The 15,584-nt window shown below is 45.1% G+C and overlaps 4 protein-coding genes across 4 annotated transcripts; 2 read left to right on the top strand and 2 right to left on the bottom strand.

Moving 5' to 3' along the window:
* The first annotated feature begins 731 nt into the window (after positions 1-731).
* LOC135397111 (bifunctional lysine-specific demethylase and histidyl-hydroxylase NO66-like) lies at positions 732-9,504 on the top strand. Its single transcript, XM_064628460.1, has 17 exons — positions 732-821; positions 1,025-1,135; positions 1,233-1,316; positions 1,395-1,479; positions 1,586-1,679; positions 1,744-1,843; positions 1,930-2,043; positions 2,173-2,279; positions 3,038-3,145; positions 3,286-3,320; positions 3,444-3,538; positions 5,974-6,057; positions 6,112-6,216; positions 6,276-6,420; positions 7,381-7,495; positions 7,593-7,779; positions 8,462-9,504. Exons 1-17 carry the CDS (start codon positions 774-776, stop codon positions 8,540-8,542), a joined length of 1,698 nt encoding a protein of 565 aa, XP_064484530.1. The 5' UTR covers positions 732-773; the 3' UTR covers positions 8,543-9,504.
* Positions 8,547-12,112, bottom strand: LOC135397112 (galactosylgalactosylxylosylprotein 3-beta-glucuronosyltransferase I-like). Its single transcript, XM_064628461.1, has 6 exons — positions 11,918-12,112; positions 11,441-11,531; positions 11,279-11,349; positions 11,061-11,216; positions 10,554-10,838; positions 8,547-10,478 (listed from the first exon to the last, which is right to left on the bottom strand). Exons 1-6 carry the CDS (start codon positions 11,924-11,926, stop codon positions 10,098-10,100), a joined length of 993 nt encoding a protein of 330 aa, XP_064484531.1. The 5' UTR covers positions 11,927-12,112; the 3' UTR covers positions 8,547-10,097.
* A 337-nt stretch (positions 12,113-12,449) lies between these two features.
* Positions 12,450-12,812, top strand: LOC135398703 (transcription initiation factor TFIID subunit 10-like). Its single transcript, XM_064630087.1, has one exon. The coding sequence runs from the start codon at positions 12,450-12,452 to the stop codon at positions 12,810-12,812; it is 363 nt and encodes a 120-aa protein (XP_064486157.1).
* A 285-nt stretch (positions 12,813-13,097) lies between these two features.
* Positions 13,098-14,840, bottom strand: LOC135397113 (ataxin-3-like). The gene is made up of 6 exons (XM_064628462.1): positions 14,415-14,840; positions 14,159-14,323; positions 13,826-13,962; positions 13,569-13,723; positions 13,366-13,506; positions 13,098-13,307 (listed from the first exon to the last, which is right to left on the bottom strand). The coding sequence occupies exons 1-6, from the start codon at positions 14,436-14,438 to the stop codon at positions 13,216-13,218; spliced, it is 714 nt and encodes a 237-aa protein (XP_064484532.1). The 5' UTR covers positions 14,439-14,840; the 3' UTR covers positions 13,098-13,215.
* Positions 14,841-15,584: the final 744 nt, after the last annotated feature.

Here is a 15,584-nt window from a genome sequence, read left to right as displayed (position 1 = left end):
GCTAGCTGCTGCCGTTGTGGTTGTAATTGCCAGACCAGAAAACTAGGAAACCTATCAGTCTGTTTCCCTGTTCGAAACACCTGCACCCTTCTTCAAACACTTGCAGACCTTTGTGTTTGTATTTGTAATGCACGTTGGTCGAAATAAAGTAAAGAATTACATTTATTTTTCGTGCCATAAGTGTGTTTTAAGCGCGATAATTAACATTTTCGAGTGGTCCCGAAAGACGGCTGGGGACGAGACTACAGCTTTATTCGAGGACTGTTTCTCGAGGAGCGCCTTGGCGGAGGAATCCCCGAAGCGGGTTCATGAAACGCATGGGCTCTTCGAGTGGAGCAGCGCAGCGCCACTTTCCTCCACTCGTTGGAGTCGAGGCGGAGCGTCGAGTCGAGGCTTGTTCAAGAATACGGCGGTCAGTCTACTCTACTCATCTTGTCTGCTTCATCGTCTGCTTTTGGAAGGCCGTTTTCTGCAACAGGTGGGACAATCTTAATTTCTCAATTAACATTGAAAAATGAACAGAAAATAGACAATATCTTATCTAGCATTCAAAGACGATTTCATGTGTATTACTATGGCCATTACCATAGCATTACGACACTTAAACCCATTATCAATAAATTTCAATGGCGAGGAACGCGAAACTGAAACCGAAAGAAGCACTCTGCTGTTGAGATGGTCACCGTTAGTTTCGGAACACTGCGCAAAAGTAATCCCGTGAGCCTTTTCGGTTTTCTGTCTTGTTTTGAAGTTGCGGTGCTTCACACGTGGTTATGAAACCGGGTAAGAAGTCTGCATTTTCTGTCTTCAAGAAGAAGAAGGTAAGTTCTCATCAACGTTATCACTTACAATAGGCATGTTTACGTTTCGCTTTGCTGATTGTAAAAGTGTCGATCTCTGGAACGTCTGCAAATGCGAGATCTACAAACCTGCACGTTCACGAGTGCTGTTTTCGGTAGACTTTGTGCGTGTCTAGTTGCTCCGTTGCCTTTGAGTAAAAGTTTCATCTTTTTACAAACGGTAGAAGGCAGCAGAAGCACTCACACAAGTTGCCACAGAGCGGACACCATCAGGAAAAGTGAACAAAGCTTCACGATCGAAAAGGTTGTCATTGCCTAAACAGTTCAAGGAAACTGTAAGTAACAAGATAGATAGGTTTCGGGAAGTGGAACTTACGTACGCGCGGAAGTACGTTCGAAAGCGAAAACTTATCTCTATTTTACTTTTTAAAGCTAATCAATGGCGATGTCACAAACGTCACGACGAAGTCATTGACTGAGAAGAGGACAACAAGGAATGGGCCAAAGAAAAAAGCTGTAAGATATGCTCTGTCACAAAGCCTCACATTAACCCCTTAGAAACCCTGTCACATATATTCGGTTTCTGTTTTGCAGAAACGGAACTCTGAGTGTACGAACTCTTTTACGGAAGTAGATTTTAGCAGGTCGCCAAGCCGCCTGAACGTCCATCAGGCTTCAGGTGGGTTGTGATGAACCAGGGCTTTCTGGTCCACAACAATAGTCTTCGATAAAAATGAACAGAAATCGTTTGTAAATCCACAAACCCTGTGTTTTCTTCGTGACAGATGACGAAGAACACGAAACAGACGATGGTCTAAAACATTCAGAGCGTCGCTTTGCCTGGCTCATCGACCCCATCAAAAAGGAGCAATTTTTCAAGTGCGTAAAAATGCGCATTTTTTTTCTTCAAATGTACGCAATTTTCATTTTCCTTATGACACAGCGAACTCTGGGAGAAGAAACCGATGCTCTTGAAGCGACACAATGCAAAGTATTACAAGAACCTTTTCAGCTGTTCCTATTTTGACAAGGTTCTGCGGGAGGTAAGCCTTTTGTCTTCGTTGAACTGCTTTCATTCAACAGCTGAGATTAAAATTGGCAAACTTTGAGCACGGGTTGACACTTCCAGAAAGTACTTTATTTCACCGAGAACGTTGACGTCACAACGTACGAGAACGACAAGAGGGAAACACATAATCCAGAAGGTCGAGCACATGCGGCGGCTGTCTGGGATGCCTTTCAGGTCTGGTGAAATGATTATAACAGTTGTTTAAACACATTAACCAGTTGCTTGCAACGATTAGCACAGGCTGTTTTTGTTTGAAAGCTTGATGGTTGAATTGTACACATTCGTTTTGTGATATTTTAATAGAGGGGTTGCTCCATACGACTGCTGAACCCACAGACCTACAGCCGTGGGGTTTGGCGTCTCTGTTCGCAGCTCCAGGAGTTCTTCGGCAGTTTTGTTGGTGCGAATGTGTAAGTAACGGTGCGTTTGTATGAAAAGCCTCAAGCTAAAGCTTAGTAATTTTTAATTTCCTGGGATCTCGAGTTAAGAGAGTCTGTACTAACAAGCTTTTACTATACTGTTTCCCCCCCTGAACAACTTATATTTTTCAAAGGTAAATTAAACATTTTGCCGGTTCAAGGTTTTGGTGTCGGTTCTGTCAATAAATTGTCTCGAAGGCCATTAAAACATGTCCAGTGAAATGTTCATGCCACCTTATTTGCTATATTCTTATTGTTTCCCTATTCCTAATGTATTGCTAGTTTTTTTTTGTAAACCAAACAAAAAGTACCATATATTGTGTTCAGTCTAGCACCGCAATGAATTCAGCATCATGTGCCATTGTGCCAGCATTGTGCCATCTACAAATTTCATCAAAAGACTATCAAAAACTCTTCCTCATCTTTTAAATTAATAATATAAAGTAGATAGATAAATTTATTTCACAATCAAGGTGTTGGAAATCAGGGCGAAAAAGCCATGTGGCTTGACTAGGCCCTGACCCACTCACGTTACATTCAATACTTTATACAAACAAAGAATCATCATAAAGTAACACACAATCTTCTGCAAAAAAAGAAAAAAAAAGTTTGAACCCGTTAATGAAAGTCTTCGAGAATATCACTAATGCACTTCAGGAATGAATACATTTAAATTGTGTAAACGTTCTTTAGAAAGACAAGTAAAGACTGAAATTTTGGCAGAATGACTGAGGTTCCCTCTTTTGCAGATACCTCACACCAGCGGGCTCGCAAGGTTTTGCACCTCACTACGACGACATCGAGGCGTTTGTTCTGCAACTCGAAGGAAAGAAAGAATGGAAGCTCTATGCCCCGAGGTACGTGTTCCGTTAATACCTGCACTGTTGCATGAACGGTTTTACGGCAGTGACGGCCTAGCCTCGGAGTGGGCACCCTTGCCGTAATAACTTAACAAACGTAACAAATAACGTAATAACAAAATACGTTACGCTTTCAGAACACCATCGGAGGAACTCCCGCGCTATTCAAGCAGTGAGTTATACTTTTTTTATTGTCGCGGCTGTAGTTTGGTCGCGAATTGGCCTCCCTCTGTCATCTCGGGAACCTGAAAGCTGTTATTTCTTTTTTTGTGTTATTCTCATTGCTGTTGCGTAGGCAACCTATCTGCCGGCGAAGTCGGGGAACCCATCCTGACGGCTGTCCTCGAGCCCGGGGATCTACTCTATTTTCCGCGGGGCATCATCCACCAGGTAGTTTCACCTCAGTCTGTACCAGAGTATCTCGGGGGAGCTTGTGTACGGGTAGAGCCTGGAGTTTTCGGGAAATATTTTTTCCTACATTCGGGGGGTAAAAATTGGGTAAATAAACGTGTGCACTAAATTCGTGCAAATTCGGGGGAAAAAACTTCCAGTATGCTAAATTCGGGGAGAAATCGGGCTCAGTTATTCAAACTAACTGTAGCGGTTTGGTAGAAACGGTAATGTAACTGCATTGTTCTGCCAAACAAATAAGTTAGTGCATTCCAACAGACATCCCAGTGAGGGCAATTTGCTGAGTAAAAATCGGGTTTCACCCTAAAGAGGCAACCTTCAATTCGGGGAAGAATCGGGCAAAACCCTAAAACTTCAGGCTCTATGTATGGGGTAGAGCGCTGCACCGGGCGAATATTCAGGCCCGGGCTCGGTGCCAGCCCGGCCTTCTTTGGACTTACCCGCCCGAGCCGCCCAACAACTTAATAGACAACCCTCTGTTTGCAAATACGTGACGTCACGAGGAGACCGGTTCGAGGTTATATTTTGCTGTGGTGGGCAAGAAGCTGGAAAAATGCGTCGGCTGATAGAGCTGATAGTGGCCACCGGCATGTGTTGCGCGGTGGCGTTACGTAATCAATGACGTAGGGGTGCAGGTCATCTATACCTGATCTGGGCCTGGCCCAAGCCTGAAGAATTTTTAGGCTATCCAGTCCTGCCCGGTGTACAGGCCTATAAAATGTGACCGCAGCTAGATAAAAGTGGCATAACGCGGGCTTCTGTCCGGTGTAGGCCCGGGTCCGGCCCGGGCCCATTATATGAAGCCCGAGCCCAGCCCAGGCCCACAAAAAGGAGGCTTTATCCGGAGGCTTTCGGGTAAGCCAGAGCCTGTGCAGTGCTCTAATATTGGGCACCCTGTGTGCATGCTTCTCGAAAAATCCTTTTTCGCAGTATACGTGACAGTGCAATCCCGTTAATTTGAAATCTGTTAATTTGAGCTTCCGGATAATTCGAACGGATGCTCGGGTCCCCCTCAAAGTCGTGTATTTCAGTGGGAGAAAACACCCGTTAATTTGAACGTATGAATGTGCGCAACGACGTATAACATATTATTTGCTACTCTTAGATGTTTAGATGTTCGCCTGTACTTAAATACTTTGCGATCAATGAGTCTTCTATTTCTGATATCACGCTGCGCAGGGCACCCTTAAAGGGTAACTAAAATGCAAAAACAAGTTCACTTCAAATTACGTTACACGCTATGTTAATTTCGTGCTTGTTATCATAATTCGAAACTCTGATTTCGTTACGAAGCTACAATCAAAATTATACCGGACTCTTTCTTGCGTCGATACGAAGCAGTGAATGTCGCTTCAGTTTGTGCATCGGTGTTTTTAGTCCATGCTGTGCTTGCCACACCATGGAGTGGTCCCGGTGAAAAACATAGTGCGCGTTGCGAAGCGGACTGGCGTCGCTGTCCGAAGGAAGTGAAGATAAATGTTGTCAGTGGAACATTCGTGAGAACTGTCATGGGTTACAATTCAGTGAATCGGCATTGAAAAATGCAGCAATGTGCATCATGCCACACATATGTAACACACTGTTCACTGTAACACAAACGCATTCTCCAAAGTCATTCTTTTGTTCCACCATAGTCATTTGGAATAATCTACCAGGACATATAGCCACCACCCACGACCACCACTCACTTTTGAACATGATACGTCCGCTAAACTGATTTTTTTGTTTGTTTTTGCTTTTCTCTTTTAGATTACTTGCAAATTGTATTAAGTATGTTCGGGTTGTTCATTGGTGTACTAACTCCTTTGTATTACGTCCTCTTTTTCTTTCCTTTTCTTTTTTTTTATTTTTTATTTTCTCTTTCATCATGCAAATGTTCAGTATTTTGTTTATATCTTATATACTGCATTTATGTTTCTCAATTGTAACTGTGTGTATACTGTAACTGTTTTTCCCACCCCCCATGTAATGCCCGCAAGGGCCCTTGGGGTAAAATAAATAAATAAATAAATAAAATAAATAAATGAATATACTGAACACTACGATCGGACCCGTTCCAAATCCACACGTCCACGATAGGTACGCGCGCACTTCTCCTGCTGTCTCATTGGACGCCGCCAATCTTTCCCTTTCGGGGATCCTATTCGTTGCCGCCAAAGACGGGTGTGTTTTCATTGCATTTTTCTTCTAAACGGTAGCGTTGTGTGAACTAATTTTGTTTGAATCGTACTAAATTGAAAAACGGACTCTCATTTGAGAGCAAGTTGCTTTTGCATTTTAGTGCCCCTTTAAGTTTGAGCTCCGCCCTGTTCGAACGACTATGCGGGTCCTCTTCGAGTTCAAGTTAACGGGATTGCACTGTACTAATGCGGAGATTATAAATTAAAAACTGGAACACTCCGGAACTCTTGCAGGCGAAGACAACGGACGCGATCCACTCCCTGCACATCACTGTGTCCACCTGCCAGAAGAATACGTGGGGTGATCTTTTCGAGAAGGTATACTACGTTAACTCTGCCGGGCTCCCGTTGTTCAGACAGAATCTTCCGCAGATGCTTCCGCGAGCTCTGCAGCTTGCCATAGAAGACGACGTAGAATTTCGACGGTCGCTTCCGAGGGACTACCTTCATTCGGTGGGGGTTGCCAACTCCGACCTCGTGAGTTAACGTCGTCTGTGTGTTCCGAATTACGTACGGATGACCTTGACATTCTGCAGGACGAAAATCCATCAAGAGACGCATTTTTACGGAAGGTACGCTGTCTCATGGAAAAGGTCATCACGTATTGCCCTATCGATGCAGCGGCCGATCAGATGGCAAAGGGTTACGTCCACGATTCCCTCCCGCCTGTGCTTTCTGACGGTGAGTGAAAGTGAGAGGAATTTTACGAGGTCAGTTAGTGCTGTTTTCATCTTAGTGGAATCTGTACTCTGGGACGAGTTAATTCCTACGGGTCGACTCCGCCCACAAATCGAAAGACTTCAGTGATTGGCTTATGCTGGTGCATGACACCTTCGAGTCATAATGTAGTGTGCCCACATGCCTGTAGGCTGGTCATGTTGCGGAAACACTGGTCGAAGGTGACATACTCTGAGCAGATTTGCATGCTTCTAAGAGGAGCCACGTAAAATATTTGCAGACAACAAACCTGTGAGAATTGGCTTTCCTGTCTGCATGGCTTCCACCAGGGGACTCTGCTGCGGGATTTGTATTTGTGGGTTGCGAAGTGGCATAAAAATTTGCAAAATAAATGCCACACCGTGCCCACTATTCTGAGTTACCAGGAAGCCCATGGGAGCAGACCCAGAGGTATCTCATAAATGCGCTTGCGTCACTTCCGTTCCCCTGGTGGCGACGGGGCTGCGCAGCGCCACCAGACGGGAGAGGTGGCAATCCGATAACCGTGCGCCATCTGCTAGCTCCAAATGCGTCGACTGGGCAGCGCTTTCCTCGGAATGCAGAGTGGAATGGGAATTGTAACCTGTTTTCTTTTGTTCCTGTTTACTGTTTTTGAAACATAAGCGAGGAATGCGCTGCCCCATCGACGCATTTGGACCTTGCAGACGACGCGCAGCTACCGGATCGCCATCTCTCTCGTCTGGTGGCGTTGCACAGCCCCACCGCCACCAGGGGAACGGAAGTGACGTGAAGGCCACGGTCGCACAGCAACTTAGTTCGGTAACCCGCTTTTATGGGGGCTGGAGATACCAGACAAGTCTGTCGCAAGCAGTACATTTAGATTCTAATAGAAAATATCAGTAATTATTGCCAACACCTTTTCTGGAGTACAGCATTGTTGTCCGACTTCCTTATCGCGAACAGACGACAAGCGCTGCAGCATCCACGAAGGTGAGCTTTGGGAAGATGGACGCGTGGTCAATGCCCAGGAACTGGACCCAGATGCGGAAGTCAGGCTGCTCCGCAAAACTGCCGTAAGGTTAGTAGAAAAGACCCAAAATCGGACACGTAATGTACTATAGATATGTAGCCTATTATTTCATTTTATTCAAAATTATTCATTCAAATTATTTCAGACTGGTCATGGAAGAAGACTCAGTTCGAGTATACCATTCGTTTGACAACTCTCGAGTCTACCACGAACGCGAGCCCATCTGGTTCGAAGCTGGTGCAGAGAGCGCCCCCGCAATTGAGGCTCTCTTCCACGCGTACCCACAGTACCTCAGGATTGATGATCTACCACTGCAAGAGCAGCTACAAAGGGTACGTAAATAAGTTACAAACTGTACCCGTCATACAAGCTGTCGTCAATGATTATTGAAACGAATTGCCATTGAACAATCGTGTAGCGCCACCAAGTGTAGAACCTGTCAACCTATCAGGGACCATTGGATCCAATGGTATGTATTTGAATGGTTTACACGTTTCACACTCGGTGGCGCTACATGCATGTTCAATGGCCATTGAAGACTGCCCATATAACAGGGCAACTACAGTATTACTGTGCTGGTGTACAGCATACAGTATGGTATTACTGCACATTGTCACATACAAAGCAACTGTGCAAACCTCGAGCCCTTTGTTTAGGAAAGAAAAGATTTCCTGTTTTAGCCGTACGAGTTTGCTAGAAATGTGTTCGTCCTGTAATTATGTATATGTGTTATGTAATTGTGTATATAAAAATAAAATAATTGTGAAAAAATATTTGCGGAAAAAATATAAAGAAATAAAAATAATTATGAAAGAATATTTGTAGAATAATATATAAAAATAAAAATAACCGCGAAAAAATATTAGTGGAAAAATATATAAAAATAGAAATAATTGTGACAAAAATATTCTTATTAAAAAATAAGTTATAATAATGTTAATGAAAGAGTCTAGCTAGCTACATAGACAGTGTGCATTTCACGTAACACCATCCGTGCTTTGTACCCCATTTTAGATCGAGGTGGCATCCATGCTCTACGAGAAAGGTATCCTACGTACCAGAACGCCACTTGAAAGCTACGAAGACTCCGACTAAGGCGCCATAACTGTATCACAGTATTTTATTTCAAAAGGTAACAGAAATAATTTCAGTCATTCAACCGTAAAAGTAAATGAGGATATATACAAACATTTCCTTTTGGCGTTTTGACGGTGTAAACCACAATAGGAATGCTATTTTAATTCATTCATTCTTTGTAAAGCTGTCTACTACACATGATGCTGTACAACAACGTGTGAATACACATATATGAAATATGCGAGATGATGTTCAACGAGTACGGATGTACGGAAGACTAGTTTGACACCTGCTGGCACTCAATATGTACAACAGCCTACATGTAGCGTAACTAATGGTTACTAGCCGACATAGCCAGACAATCTCTGTGCTGTCCTGGTTATATTTTTGCAACCCTGCATTAATAAGGCACTGAGTGCTTTATGCCCCAGGATGCTGCAGCGACAATGAAGAGATTTTGCCCAAATTAACCAAATGTTGAGGCACATCTCAGGTGAAATATCCTCTGCTGTGCAAATGATGGATGTCAGTTTTGAGTCAAATTACATAGTGCAACTGCAAGTAGCGGGCTTCTTATTGGCTCTGTGCTCCGGGGCGATCCTGGGCCGACAAACATGTTTCCGAGAGCCTGGCTCGGCTGGGTCACGCAGCTAATTCCACACAATGCAGGACTATATTAGTTTATACCATCACACGCTTGCATCATTCCTGCGCATATATTTGCAAAAACAAGCAAAGGACACTGCATTACACATATGATGTCGACACTCTCGAACCTTCTCAAAGCCTCGTCACATTCTTCTTGAATCCTCGTATCTTTCACAATCACGTTCGCAAAGCTTAGTGACAGGGGTAGGGATCGGGAGCAGGAGTTTGTCGACAACGTCCTCTACCTCCGCAAAAACTTGTAGTGTGACGATGTGCGTTCTGTATTTACTTTGATCTCGTGCTGTTGCAGCGTTAAACCACCAGTTGTTGTATGTTTGTGGCCTTGTCTTCTCTTCTTATAAATCTACGTAGAAATTTGTTTGATAAGCTCTAGAGACGCGTAAGTCACGGCTGGAAATCCTAGGCCGAGCTCTATTTGCTGAATTTTTGGGTCCGGTCGGGCCATTTTTCGGGCCTGGAAAAGCTGGCCCGTGCAGAGCTCTAGTGCAACTCATCAATCAAGCTGCAAAAGCAGGAACAGTAACAAAGTTGACAAGTACGTTAAGTATAGACCTTAAGTAGGACCAAAAAAATTTCAAAAACAAACTCGCAAAGTGTGAATTCATCTATACCAATAAAGGCATCAGAAAATGCTAGGCAGTGCACATTCAGCACAGCTTTCTTTTTGTCAGGCCCAAAATCTACTCTTCCACCCAATATTGCACGATTCGACCCTTTTTTTTTTACAGCTCCTGAAATAACACTTAAGTATTTGCCTTCCACCAATTAAAAAACAAAGTAAAACCTGAAACCACACGAGGAAAGCTACACAGAGGATCTTCACACAGCTGTGCTTGTGACCTAACCCGTAATGGCACACCCACAATAGGTCTTGGCTTACACAAGACGGGTTTCATAACACGTTCTAAACTTCAATCCCAAAGTTTGAAGGCACCTTGAGCTTAGCCTCCTGCTTCAGCTTTGGCTTCTCTGTCCTTGTATGCCACACGAGCACCTCATTTTGAGCTTTGGGTTCGAGCTCACTGAGTCCAGACACCAACTGGCCAATGAGGTGCGACTCCTGATAGCCGCGTGAAACTTGCACCGTGAACTCTGCCTCGATTTGATGCAGAAGAAGCCGTAGCGACACGGCGAATCCGGCCATGTCGATGGGGTACGGTCGCTGCGGTCTCCAGACGGAATTCCAGCCGACTACGGAGCCGTTGCTCCCCAGCACCGGACGCTCCACGTAGAGACCGCCGACAAGTCCGACGGGCCAGACAGACACGCGACGCGTGAAGCGCATCTGGGGGAGGGGGAAAACCTTTCTCACATTTCCGCTATTTGACCGTAGAACAAAGTATATATTCCAAAAGCGTACCTCTTCAAAGAGACGAACGTCGTACGTGTTATCGTCGTCTGCAAAATAAACGACAGCTCGTGGGTCCAACGTTTCCGCGTGACTGCGGAGCCAGCGCAGCGCGGCATTACGCTGAGCAACGCCGCGGGGCCGAACCCACGACGGATCGTTGGGTCTCGGCTTTATGTCGGGTGGCGTCAAAGTGTTGAGGAGAGTGTACGGCATCCCGCTTCGTTCCAGCACGCCTTTTACCAACGTTGAGCTCTGGGACGCATCTTCAACCACGATCCAGTGTAAATTTGGCACCTGCGAGAGAGGGATTACAAATGTGTTGAATAAGCTGTTGATGTTGTACTGCTGATGTGGTTTCAAGGAAACACATTCTTCTTGTTGCGCTGAAGCCCATTTTAAATGTGGTACTGAAGCTGAAATGCGAAGAGCTGAAATCGTACATGTCATGGAACACTTTCCTGCACCGCTGGCGACCGGTTCAATGAAATACTGTACAATGCTATTAAAGTAATTTACCAAAGCAAAAGTATAGGAGAGCCTCGTGAGTTCTGCTTTCTGTACGGGGCGGGCATAGGTGGGCGTGATCACATAAATAACTGGGAGATCATCCGCACCCAAGTTTCTCCAGATGTCTTCCGCACAACCTGGGTCCTGTTTCCGTGCCCGGTTGACCTGTAGACACGTTAGAACATTGTTTTACAAATGGGCAGTGGGCACGCATAGAGAGTACGTACCACAGTACGCAGACACCCGTTCCACCTTTGACGGTTTACCCACGATTCCTGTGGGTAGTGTCCGGCCAAGTCTGTAATCAAACTGAAACACTTCAAAGACACTTCCATCATATCTTTTATACTTATCAGAATAGCTATCCATAACTCCAAAACAGAACATACAGTATTTGGTGACCCATATCAGTGTCAGGATCCCACAGGCAGACAGTCCGATCTTAGCCAGGAATTTTCTTTGTCTTGTTCTGCACATGAACTGTGAGAAACGCCAAGGTTTCCAATGCATGAATATGGCAGAAGCACATGTCATGTGCAGCATGGAGAGTATACGTTGAGGAGGCAACAGGCGGGTGTCGATTCCCCCCACCGCTGTTTCATAAAAATACAAAAACAGGAATCCTGACTAAGCAGGTGTGGATACTTTAGACGGTGTCAGGTAGCTTGTCTCCTCCTTCAGCTCTTTCCTTCGACCACGCTACATGTCGCCTTAATCTGAACATGAGAGCTCCTTCGTTCAACGTTACTTGTTCAATATAGCTATCGCCATCTGAAGTTGATTACCTTCGTAATGATATTTTCGGAAGGTTTTCCCTTCGCCGCAACTGATTTCCAACGGAGTGTTTCACGTTTGTGACAACTTACCAAGGACATTTTTGCGCGATGCTTCGTGCAGGGGTGATTTTCTTAAGATCCCAGCATGGCATGGCTTTAATGATGTTTCAACAGGGTCAGGTATAATTCGACGGAAACATCGTTTGAAAACAAATGCCAAAGTTCGCGTTTTAGTTAGGCTTAGCGAGACGCGCTGATGGCGACACCGATGCGGCTCTGAAACGCCAAAGTAGGGAACGTGAAAAAATGAAAACAATATGCGAAAAAACGCTCGTCTCGAGCTTTTCCGGTCCCTCACCATTTTGTCCAAATATTTTTAAAGGTGGAGTTTTGTTCGTGTTCCCATCGTCTGCATCTGTTGAGTTTCCAAGTTGCACCAGCAGGTGGTGACAAGAATTAGTGTTTTTTTTTTTTTTTTTTTTTTTTGTTTTTGTGTTTCTGCAACGAGCCAGATCCAAGCCAATGCCAACCTGACCGCGTTGTTGTTCCCTTGTTGTTCTGTTGTGAGCGTTAGCAAACACGTTTCAATCGCGTTGTGATTTTTCGTTGAAAAGGCTTAATAATGGCTGAATCGTCATCCCAAAACAGTGCAGCGGCCAACAGTGGTTCTTCACAATCCTTGGCAGACCTGCTTCTACAACTAGAAGACTACTCTCCTACGATTCCCGATGCGGTCACGTCACATTTTCTCAACCGTGCAGGTTTCGAAGCCAGTGATCCTCGTGTGGTGAGACTGATATCGATCGCGGCGCAGAAGTTTATCTCGGACATTGCCAACGACGCTCTACAACACTGCAAGATGCGCGGGGCCGGTCAGAGCAAAAAGGCCACCAAAGACAAGCGGTACACCCTTACCATGGAGGATTTGAGCCCCGCCTTGCTCGAGCACGGCATCAATGTGAAGAAGCCGTACTACTTTGTGTGAACCACTTAACCGTTGCTGTGCTCGAAGAAAATGTAAGGCGCCATAATGTCTGAGTCCGTGTACAGTATGTGGACATACTTGGCTTAGTAAAACCTCCCAAGCTTGAGGTAAACTCGAAGAATGACACGATACGTTCTTCGTGTTTCCCTCAACTTCGGGGGGTTTACTATGCTATGGATCTCCGCCAGCTAGCCGCGGTTCTATCAGCTCTCTCGAGTGGACATGCGTAGTATCTACACCGTGTCTGCGTCAAAAAACTAACATTTCAAGAGACCAGAGTGGATGTATTGTGCAAAAATTTATAAGCATGTCGAAAATAAAGACTCTGCACTGGGAAAGTCTGAAATAATATGTGAACCCAGAAGTATTTTGGAAGCACTACGGGTTAATTGTTAGGCAGACGTCAAGATTCCAGGGACATCCGCAATGCAGCCTGCAGCATTTCCTCTTCTGACATCTCGGGCACGCTTTGGGACTGGGATGATAATGATTCGCCTGCAAAAGAGATTGTATGACGCGTAAACAACACTGCTGTTACCGTTAAATAATTTACCTGAACTTGAGGGCAGTTGCAAGCTCTGTTGAAGAGCCTCTTGTAGCTGGCGTTCCTCCTCATCTGCAGCCATGTGCATGTCAAGGGCGCTGTCTGCCTCACATTCTGGCAGGACCCCCACCACAACGAAAATGGAATAGCCTATGGAGTCACACCCAAAATTAGGATGGGAGTGAATAACAATGTTTGCTATCACACTGTACCTTCTTGCTGTAGCTGCACCAGAAACATGGATAAGTAGGTGCTCGATATCAGTTCTGGGCCTGATAACAAGGAATTAAGGTTGACCCACTGGTTGCCAAGTCTGCGGACTGTAAACCAATGCTCCTTGTAGTTGCAGATGTATGCTTTCTGTTTCCTGCAGTAAAAATAAAAAAAAAAGGTTTATAGGTAACGTCACTGCACCTACGCCTGCAATGTTGATTGGCTAAAGGTTGACGTAATTTGCAATGAGACTTGCGTCGGATCACGTTGTGCAGCTTGTGCTACTGGATCGCTGCTGCTGTACGGAACCAGCTCCAATCCCCATACTTTGAGTGCACTTGCGATCACTTGTACGGAAAAGTAGCCACTGTCATCCAGGTTGCTGGAAGGCTGCTACCTTGCAGAAGACATGGAAACAGGAATTATGAAACAAGCAGACGACGGGAGCGGAACGGGCACATTCTGGCAGACGACAAAAATGCAGGAACTATTAAACTAGCAGACGACATAAAAAGAGAAACATCGGAAGATCTGTCATTATCTGCACTTCAAAAATGTAAGAACGAGATTACGATCAAGTGTAACGCACGTGTAAGAAACGCCGGTAGTCTTCGCTGTGTACACCACCTTCTGCCATGGTTTCACGTTCTTGTTCGTCTATCTGCTGAGCGAGCGTTGCAAGATCAACCGCGGTGAAGTACTCGCCCTGTAGAAGTCCATTCAGGCAGTGCTGGGCGCATAACGAACCTTCTTGCTGCATTTAAGACACGTTTTTAATGGTACAATGTGTATCGAGCTATCGATATGGAGAGATCAATACAAGCCTTTCTCAACCACGCCCATACCTTCTCGTGAAAAATAGTCTCCATCTTCCTTATTTTTCGAAGTCGCTGGCCCAGAAAGGCGTTTCGCGACTTGCGTTATCCTGTCAGTCACATCACTCTCGACACATTTCACCGAAGATGATCAACGAAGGTATTCTGTCGGTCGCAGTCAGTGAGGGTTCTTCGTTCTTTGCGTAATTAATAAGCGATGACAGCCGTCGAATGGGTTTGGGCAGGAGAGAGATGACTTATTTGGCATTGGAGGCGGGGGGACAGCGTTATTTTGCGGTTAGCGACGCTGCTGGTCGTAGCCCTCGTTGTTCTGTCTTTAACACAGAGAGTGAGAATAACGTCACCAGAAAATTTCACCAGATATAAGAAACATGAGGCAATCGCAACATCTCAATTTTGTTTGCCGGTGTATGTATGTGTGGAGTCGCACAAAATGGCCGCCTGGGGGCGCACTCCGCAGATTTTTTGCAGCGATTTTTCGTGTTTCCGCGTGATATTTGCATTATTTGGCCTTTTGTGTGTACAAACTTATTACGTTCACAGGATGTCTATTTTCACAAGGGCAGTGAGTCAGCGTTTCTTGCAATGTGTCCACGCGTCCACATGTGGTGGTCTAAAGTCCAAACCTCAGCCATTCATCTTCGGAAATGAAAAACTCCGCACAAATCCCTCGGTCATACCGCTTATCTTTTGTTTACTCCACAATTTTACGCTAAACGTCATTCGACGAATATCTTTCAGCAACTTCGACAGTATCCTCGCCGTTACTGTTGGTACAGAGAATATCTCGAAGAAATCTATCGTGAAATCTGCTGAGGGATGCTTAGACGTTTTCCCGGTGGTCAGTACCTCTAGGACAACTCGAATCCCAGAGCAAGGACTGCACATCCCTCCCTCTCCTGTACCACTATCACCTTCAGATCCTTTCTTTCACCCTTATACCCTTCTATCCTCCTCCTGATGGTATCATAAATTGTATTATAGAATCAGTGAAGATTCATGCTCATCTACATCATACACCAAATGTTATTCAGCATAAGCAGACTCCAGTGCTCTGCAGAACAGTCACCCAGTAAAATGTTGAGACTACGGCTCGCATGAAACATCCAAACCTGCTTACAGTTTTTACAAGGCGCATTTTCCTGCACTCTAAAATCATGCTCCTAACAGAGATTGACT

This window comes from Ornithodoros turicata, chromosome 6, assembly GCF_037126465.1.
Source record: "Ornithodoros turicata isolate Travis chromosome 6, ASM3712646v1, whole genome shotgun sequence".
NCBI lineage: Eukaryota > Metazoa > Arthropoda > Arachnida > Ixodida > Argasidae > Ornithodoros > Ornithodoros turicata.
This window is presented reverse-complemented; position numbering and strand designations above follow the sequence as displayed.

Excerpts from the sequence above, each read along its gene's own strand:
- LOC135398703 (XM_064630087.1), top strand. The coding sequence starts at position 12,450 with ATGGCTGAATCGTCATCCCAAAACAGTGCAGCGGCCAACAGTGGTTCT.
- LOC135397111 (XM_064628460.1), top strand. The coding sequence starts at position 774 with ATGAAACCGGGTAAGAAGTCTGCATTTTCTGTCTTCAAGAAGAAGAAG. Across the intron at positions 1,680-1,743 it reads AAAAAGGAGCAATTTTTCAA|CGAACTCTGGGAGAAGAAAC; the intron begins GTGCGTAAAAAT and ends CTTATGACACAG. Across the intron at positions 6,217-6,275 it reads GGGTTGCCAACTCCGACCTC|GACGAAAATCCATCAAGAGA; the intron begins GTGAGTTAACGT and ends GACATTCTGCAG.
- LOC135397112 (XM_064628461.1), bottom strand. Across the intron at positions 11,350-11,440 it reads GATATGGGTCACCAAATACT|ACTTGGCCGGACACTACCCA; the intron begins GTATGTTCTGTT and ends GTTTGATTACAG. Across the intron at positions 10,839-11,060 it reads TCTCCTATACTTTTGCTTTG|GTGCCAAATTTACACTGGAT; the intron begins GTAAATTACTTT and ends CCTCTCTCGCAG.
- LOC135397113 (XM_064628462.1), bottom strand. The coding sequence starts at position 14,438 with ATGGAGACTATTTTTCACGAGAAG. Across the intron at positions 14,324-14,414 it reads AGACTATTTTTCACGAGAAG|CAAGAAGGTTCGTTATGCGC; the intron begins GTATGGGCGTGG and ends TCTTAAATGCAG. Across the intron at positions 13,308-13,365 it reads GCAACTGCCCTCAAGTTCAG|GCGAATCATTATCATCCCAG; the intron begins GTAAATTATTTA and ends TCTCTTTTGCAG.